The sequence below is a fragment of the Sinocyclocheilus grahami genome, unplaced genomic scaffold, assembly GCF_001515645.1.
Source record: "Sinocyclocheilus grahami isolate Dianchi unplaced genomic scaffold, SAMN03320097.WGS_v1.1 scaffold635.1, whole genome shotgun sequence".
NCBI classification, from domain to species: domain Eukaryota; kingdom Metazoa; phylum Chordata; class Actinopteri; order Cypriniformes; family Cyprinidae; genus Sinocyclocheilus; species Sinocyclocheilus grahami.
The window spans coordinates 363904-372831 of NW_015505814.1; the positions used below are offsets into that span (position 1 = coordinate 363904).

The window sequence follows — 8928 nt, forward strand, 5'->3', positions numbered from 1 at the left end:
ATTCAATTTAGAATTATTACAAAGTAAATCAATTTACATTAAAATCAGATGACAAACTCTTTTTATTTGACTCAATTTTATTATGCACTGCTTTGAACACACTGAACTGTAAAGCAATGAAATCCAAGTCATGGAATCTAACCAAATCTAATATAAAGCAATACAATACTAATGTTTATGTCATGATTATAACTTGAATATTGATTGTGCATCTTTATTTCTGCATGAAGCCAATAGGGTTAATATGTTTAGTTGAAACATTAACTTACAAATTTACTAAGCCAGTGTAGTAGTCATCATTTGTTTGAAACCTCTGACCTATTGACTCCTTTGGCTGAGCTGGTGTTTGGCCTGCTGGTGGGGACTGGATGTCCCGTGTTTGTCCATTAGGAGCGGGCGGTAGTCTAGGAGTCCAGACGGGTGTGTGTGAAGGGTAGAGAACACACTCCTCAGCTCTTCTTGGCTCTGACACACTCCAAACAGCTGTAGCACAGCACCCAGCTCAGCTGCAGACAGAAGCCCAGTGCTGGAGCCATCCAGCCGGGCACAGGCCTTGTTAAGAGCCCTAGCCTTACGCTGGAGCTACAACACCGACACATGAGGAAAATAAACATTCATACATGTATTTACACAGATCGTCACCTATAAACAATGCATCACCTTTTTCTTGATCCTGCGACTTAATGTTTCCAGGGTGGAAATTTCTTTAGGGTCTCTGGGAGTCTGCAGAGCAGCTGCCATATTGGATCCATGCTTCCATATTTGACTCTGGGATAGAAAAGGCTTGAGGAATTCCATGTAGGATACGCTGTTCAGAGAAGAAGAAAAAAATGTATGACAATTTTTTCCATGAGGACATGAAATTCTCAGTTATGTCTCATCATATAGATGAATGTGAATTCTCTATAAAATGTATTATAAATCTATGGTTTGATATGCTTGATCCAAATTCAGAAAAAGTTTAATCACAAACACAACTTGATACTAAGTCATTAATAACTATCAATTATTTCACCGTTGTTCATGTCAGTTTACTTCAAATGGATAAAACATTGCTGGTTTTGGACCTGGTCAGTATTATTATGCATTATACAAAATGTAAAGATGCAGAAGGGTCTTGAACTTCAAACGGGATGGATGGATGGATATCTGTTTACTGCAGGGTTGGTTCTCCATAATGTAAATATATCTACCTGCCATCATGGTTGATGTCAAACTTCCTGGCCAGTAGATCACACTCATACTGGCTGAGATGAACACAGAGACTCATGAGGATCTCTTTAAATTCATCACTGCTAACAAAACCTGTTCCAGAAAAATCCATTTCAGAGAACTCAGTCCAGAGCTCAGAAACAGACAACTCCACCTGTTGAGAGGGAGAGAGAAAGAGGTTCAGAAAACTGTTTAAATAACAATCATATCTCAACTCTTTTCACGCAAAGAAATCTACACCATCGCAGAGGTATTTTTACACCCGCACCTTGGCCCGTAGAGCATCCACGAGTATATCTGAGACGCAGTTGAGTGTTTTGGAGAGACGCATGCAGTCATTGTCTCCACGTTTGGGGGGATTGTGCTTGGCATTGGGGTAACAGCAGGATTTGGGCGACGGGCCAAAGTGACGTATAAACTGTTGAAAGTCCACAGTTCCATCCTGCTGAGTGAACAAAGAGGACCACAACCTCCGGACCTCTCCACGAGTTACCTCAGGATGGAGCTCTAACCTGAGCAGGGCGAGAGGAAGAATGACAAACAAAGAGAGAGGAATAAATGATGGGAGGAGGGAAAGGGAGAGAATAGTGGGATTCATGAGTACTCTACATGAAGAATACACCTCAAATTCTTAGAAGAATGTGAACACTGTATCCTTTAAACCCCTTCACAGCCCAAAGACCCCCTCACCCTATTTATTTGAGCAGTATTAAAGCTAAAACTTGGCAACCGACAGCATAGAAGCAACATTTTCTCTCACACTGTCACACAACACAATGTCACGCCTAAAGAAAAGACAGTACTATGAGAAAACACAGGAGATCTGACAGCAAACAAACACGTCTGTATCATACAACCCTGCGGCATGTTAAAATGTTATATTTATTAGGTTAGGTTATGTTTTATTTAACTGTATACTATATATATAATTCTATATACAAAACCTTTCAAACGTTTGGGGTCAAAAGTATCTTATGCTTATCAAGACTGCGTTTATGTGATCAAAAATACAGTTAAAAAACAGTAATATTGCAAAATATTTTTAAATAACTTTTCTGTGATGCAAAGCTGGATTTTCAGCATCATTACTCTAGTTTTTAGAGTTACATAGTCCTTCAAAAATAATTCTAATATGCTGATTTGGTTTAAACAGTATCTCTTTGGGGCTTAAAGTTGTCATTTTGTTTGTCTGACGTCATTATTAAACAATCTGATGATGTGTCTAGTGTTTAAGAATATTTGATGTATTGGCTAATATTAGTAAATATTCAATATAAAATTAAGCTTTTTCATTCAGTGACATATAAAGTTATAATTATACAGTGTTATGAATGTAACATTGACCTTTGTGTACTTTTAATTGTATTAATTAAATTACATTATATTAATTTTAATTTTCAGAGTAATGGTGTGGTAAAATTTACCATTTGTTCAGCAAATACTTGTGGGCGAATCCAGTAATTTCTATAGGTATCCACGCAATCTGGAACTTTGTGCTTATATCGCAACTGGTTCAAGTTAGTCACACAAATTCTCCACAATGACCAACAGAAAGCTGCTTGGTTTAAAATGAGCTAAAACCAGAAAAGTCACAATTATCTCTCTTGAACAGTTTGTATTATTCTGACTTAGAGGTGGTTAATCATCATATTTGGTGGAAATTTTGAAACCACGTTGATATTAAATAAATGAACAAAATCGTAATTCTTTTGCTCCATAAACTTTGAATCTAGAAGACTAAAATTTTCTGGAGCTTCAGTAGATTTCTTCAGTTCAGTTTGGGCCTTGTGTTGAGTATGTGTGCATATATACAGTACGTGTGAACAGACACGTATGTGCTTGTCACTGCCTTGTACGAGTCGATCAAAGAAGCAACAGTTTCTCACCAGACACACATGCACACATACACAGCGTTCACTGTGGGAGCCAGAGAAGTTGGCACTGATATGTCAGCCAAACCCTCTGTGAACTCGGCTGCTGTAAAGCCTGTTAGTGTCACTAATCTCTGAGCTGGCGAGGAGAGTTCAGTTCACCTTGGACTGGTTGGCACCATCTCTCTCGGTGTCTGTGCACCAGTGCCACGCCACAGATTATGCAAATCCACTTGCGATGCCCCCCATTCAGACCACGACTCCTTTTAGGCCTGCCGCCATATTCCAGCCAAAAAATGAATAGAGAGATAAAAGAGGGTGATGTAGAAAAAAATGAAAAAAGGGTGGGAGAGAAATCACAAAAGGGTCAAAGGAAGAGCTGCAAAAACAGCACAGGGAGGGGAGGGACGAGAGTAAACAAATAGATAAATCATTTATAGAAATGGAGGAGTTTCTCACATGGGGTGAACAGTTCAGAAGAGTTCAGGACTCTTAACTCGGGTCACCACAACAAAGTGTGTTCACAGACTGAAAGAAAGAAAAGAGAAAGATGTGGGAAAAGACAAGTTGTTAAAGAAAGAGACAAGGGTTGAGGGTTGATATAAAAATAGATGACAGGTACAAGAGCCTAAGAGACTGAATCGCTTAAAACCAATTACATGATGCAAAAAGGCAAATTATACAGACAATGCCAAAGAATACACTTCTTCCACGATCAACATGTCGTATAATTTCATGCAATTTATTGATTATTAATTCATTTTGATATTTTTGGTGGGGCATACATTCAAAAATGTGTAGCTGGTGAAATTGTCTAGAGATGTCAAAGAAAAAAATCTCATCAAATGGTTCAATCATAACTTCAAAATTTATTGTGATATGACCAACAGGCACCAAGACATTTTCTTGTCATGCAAAAAAAAATAAAAAAATCCTTCAGTTTATGTGCAAAAAAAAAACAAAAAAATTCTTCAAAATATCAGGAATATTTCTAATTAATAAAAAAATAAGTATTAATAATATTTAAAATAAATATGTATAAATTAATACATATTTAAAAATAAACATTATAAATATTATAAACATGTTTATCGTAATTATTTTTATTAATAAAAAAAATCAAATGTTATAATTCCCAAAGGCTTCACAATTCATTATTCAAACGTTCATGATATTGGGAAAAAGCATTTTATCTTGAACAATATGTTTGAAAAAGTTTTTGAAAATAATAATTAGCCCACATGTAAAAGTAAAAAGAAAAGTATTTTAATGAATCATCAACACAATAGTTTTAAATAAACAATATTCACTTTATATTTGAAAATGTGCTGTGAAAATGTGAAAATACACTGATGAAAATGTGTTTTCTGGCCATGCAAAATGTAGGGTGCTTTGGATAGTTGCAAGGGCTATTTGGTTGCTAGAATCTTCCAGGTAGTTGCAAGGTTGTTGGGGTGTTATTTTCTGGCCCTCTAAAGCATCTATGGAATCTAAAAAAGCCACGCATTATAATATTCTAATCTCTAGATATGACTGAGGCTCGTCCTTCAACGCAAGTCTATGGAATTTTGTTGGGGTTATTCATCAGCCAGACAAAATAAAATTTTATTTATGTAGTAAATAATTTAGTAGCTAGTAGTCATGTAGTTTTATACTAAGGGCTAGAGCTTAAGTAAAAAAAAAAAAACTATATGTGAAAGTAATAGTAATGGTTGCAATAGCTCTAACTAGAGGAGCGACAGAGATACATAGGATAGTACAGCAGTGTAGCTGAACATGAAGCAGGCATGGGAACATCTAAACAAGCATGCAGTAGGCCATAGAAAACCAACGGCCTCAGAACTTCACTGTGCCAAAAGCTCTCTCAGGCTCCGTACACCAAACACATCGTTATTCATGGGGGGAAAAAGAGTAGGTTGTTAACTTGCACAATTAAGGCATCATTTGCCAAGAGAAAAGGCCTGCTTTCCGTTGGCATTGTCTTAGGAGACAAAAGAGTGCAAGAGCTCTGTAAAAACCAGGGCTGTGAGACTCGGGTGGACTGCATGGGTCTTGTGAGACACACAAGGAATGCTTGTGTCACAAGCGCTGACTCTGGGAGACACCCAGGACTGAACACCATGGAGAAAAACTCAGATTTGGCATGGTGTTAAAGACAATGAGGAGGAATGCATTCCACATTCCAGTACATCTTCAATAGTGTGTGTGTGTGTGTGTGTGTGTGTGTGTGTGTGTGTGTGTGTGTGTGTGTGTGTGTGTGTGTGTGTGTTGGAGACAACTATATAAATGTCCCCCAGATAATCTTCTGAAGTACTGACTATCAAACTGAGGTAATCATAGAACTAACTAAGACATTATGAAAGCAAATCAATTATTAATTTGATTTCCATGCATTAATTGGTTCTTATAGGCGGGTACCATTACTATTATGCTCTAGTGATAAATACTGACAAGTATGCATTGTGACCAGACAATAAAATCTTTGGAATATGGACGAAAACAAATATGAGGGAACATTTTTTTTCTTTTGTATATGTTGTACATCACCTTTTAAGTAACTGGTACATGTCCTCCTGAGTGAGACGTCTGGTGTTTTTCTCATCCAGTTCTTCAAACTCTCTCAGCACATCTCTGTAACGATTTGCCACCAAACTCTTCACCAGACTAAACAGCTGAAACATAAGAAAGGTTCATTAATGGTACTGATCTGGAAGAGTATTTCTTGATGTAAATGATTTAGATTAAAATATATAGTGTAATGTAAACCCTTAAACAATATAAGACATCAATGTTCAAGAAAAGGTAATAATAATAATAACTGTTCTGATATTTATAATAATAATTTAGAATATAGATATTCTGATAGTTCTAGACAGTTATTTCTGGGAGAATCTACACTGATATTTAAACGAAGTTTTATTCATCAAGGACACATTAAATTGATCAAAAGTGACAGTAAAGATTTACATAAATGTTTATGTAAAAAATTTAAATAAATGTTGTTGTTTTGAGTTATTCATCAAATAATGCTGAAAAATTAAGCTATTAAGCAGGACAACTGTTTTCAAAATGTTTTTTGACCATCAAATCAGTAGAATGATTTCTGAAGGGTCATGTGACACTGAAGACTGGAGTAATGATGCTGAAAATTCAGCTTTGCATCACAGGAATACATTTCATTGTAAAATATATTAAAATAGAAAACAGTTATTCTCCATTGCAATAATATTTCACAATATTACTGTTAATAATATTGCAATTTTGATCAAATAAATGCAGCCTTACAGTAAAAAACCGGCAGCTGTGGTTGCCAGAATTTTACCGTAAAAAATATGGTAGCAACGTTTTAGGTTTTACGGTTTTAACTTAAATTTACAGTTAAATACCGCAATTTCATTAACTGATAAAATGTTAATATACCAACCTATTGAAGTACTGAAATCTGTTTTGTTCCTTTGCAATACACTGATAACCACCAAATGCAGGTAGTGATGAGAACATCACATGATGAACCAAAGCCCATCACAAGCAGCTTTTATATAATAACATACATAGAAGGTGCACAGTGTCATTCACACAAACGCCAAACACCATCATGGTAACACACATGAAACTGAAATAATGCAATAAACATTAATAGAATGATTTCTGAAGGGTCATGTGACACTGAAGACTGGAGTAATGATGCTGAAAATTCAGCTTTGCATCACAGGAATACATTTCATTGTAAAATATATTAAAATAGAAAACAGTTATTCTCCATTGCAATAATATTTCACAATATTACTGTTAATAATATTGCAATTTTGATCAAATAAATGCAGCCTTACAGTAAAAAACCGGCAGCTGTGGTTGCCAGAATTTTACCGTAAAAAATATGGTAGCAACGTTTTAGGTTTTACGGTTTTAACTTAAATTTACAGTTAAATACCGCAATTTCATTAACTGATAAAATGTTAATATACCAACCTATTGAAGTACTGAAATCTGTTTTGTTCCTTTGCAATACACTGATAACCACCAAATGCAGGTAGTGATGAGAACATCACATGATGAACCAAAGCCCATCACAAGCAGCTTTTATATAATAACATACATAGAAGGTGCACAGTGTCATTCACACAAACGCCAAACACCATCATGGTAACACACATGAAACTGAAATAATGCAATAAACATTAATTTAACAACATTAGGTGTAACACACAACCCTAATATACAAAACTGATAAGAAAAAACTAAGAAGAAACATAGTTATTTCAACAAAAAAACATCAAATTTGAAATGTAACGCAGGGAATTCTGGGAATGTCAATTTACGGTTATTCACTGTAAATTATACGGTCTTTTTCACTTCCAAAAACGGTATACTACCGTAAAATTAATGTCCAATACATGTAATGTCCAATACAGTTTTTCACCGTATATAGTAGGGGAATTTACCATTAACCATTTAACAGGTTTTTACTGTAGCATTTTTTACAGTGTAGTGAGCATAAGGGACTTCTTTGAAAAACATTAAAGGTGCCATAGAATGCATTGATACAATATTTTAAATTGTTCTCTGATATCTACATAGAAGGTATGTGGCTTTGGTAAGGTCAAAAAATCTCCAGAAACGGTTTTACATGTCCATTTACAACCCTAGGATTTGTCGCTAGAATGAAATGCTCTGTTTTTACCTTATTTGGAAGGGTCATGAATAATAATGTTGAGCTCTGCTCTGATTCAGTAGCTCACACAGCAGGAAGGAAACACAGGGAAAATATATATTTCAATACTATCTCTCACAGTTATATCGTTGGGTAATTATACTGTATATAAAATGCGGGAATCAGGTAGTCGCTATTAATATACGGGGCATTGAAACTTTCGAATGCACGATCATTTTACTTTCACTTTCGAGATTTGTGATCGCACGTGCTCTGTGTAAACTACAGCGGCAGTACTTACCACACATTTTACAAGATCAGAAGCTTGTCAGTGGTGCTCAGGATCTGTAAATCATTCGCCATCATCCTCAGTCATCGCTCCTTACTCTGTTTATGTGCTAAGTGAAATCTTATCTACTGTAATGTAACAGGCTACCGCTAGCAAGCAGCTAACCATGTCCCTTTAGTGGCCCGCGTTATTTTATTAAAACGTGCATTATTTGTTTTCCGTGCTTTTCTGAATACAGACACCAACCCATCCCTGCACAGCCTGGAACATAACATTTATTTCCATGATCTGCCGTTTTCGCTATTATCCTCGCTTGTTTCTTCACAATACCTGCAGAACTTCTGATGATTCGGCTGTGCAGGTTCGGCTGGCAGCTGGCATAGAACATGGGCGGGTATATGCAAATGTTGGGGGCGTAACTATTAGTGATCCCGAATGTAACGTCACAGTCGGTGTTATGTTCTGATTCGCCTATTTTTCAGTGGTCACGAGCATGCACGAGATTTACATAAGAAGGAGGAAACAATGGTGGTTGAGGCTCACGGTATGTCATTTCTATGTACTGAACTGTTATTATTCAACTATGCCAAGGTAAATACAGTTTTCCATTCTATGGTATCTTTAAGAAATCTTACCAATACCAAACTTTTGAATTGTTTAGGTTGAAAAGCAGCATTGTACATCTGGGAATTTACAATTGATGAATTATGAAGTCACATGAGATCATACCTCATGGTCACTCCGATCCTCCTCTGAGCCCTTCTCCTCACCTGAATCATGGTTCAAGACAGGCTGGGCGGCTGCCTGGAAGAGGCTGGGAACTCCTTTCCTGAGGGAGCAAGAAGCAGCAAAAAGAAAAAGTCTTTGAGGCCATAACTTTGGTTTTTAGATCTTTTCTTATACAA

The 8928-nt window shown here is 36.2% G+C and overlaps 1 protein-coding gene across 1 annotated transcript in view; it reads right to left on the reverse strand.

Moving 5' to 3' along the window:
* Positions 1-318: 318 nt before the first annotated feature.
* The window catches only part of LOC107558191 (EF-hand calcium-binding domain-containing protein 6), a 31065-nt gene continuing 22455 nt past the window's right edge, over positions 319-8928 (reverse strand). The window contains exons 14-18 of the mRNA XM_016241812.1: positions 5631-5755; positions 1481-1724; positions 1194-1366; positions 661-808; positions 319-582 (exon numbers count right to left, since the gene is read on the reverse strand). Of these exons, the coding sequence (XP_016097298.1) occupies positions 319-582; positions 661-808; positions 1194-1366; positions 1481-1724; positions 5631-5755 (954 nt within the window). The remainder of the gene's footprint in view (positions 583-660; positions 809-1193; positions 1367-1480; positions 1725-5630; positions 5756-8928) is intronic.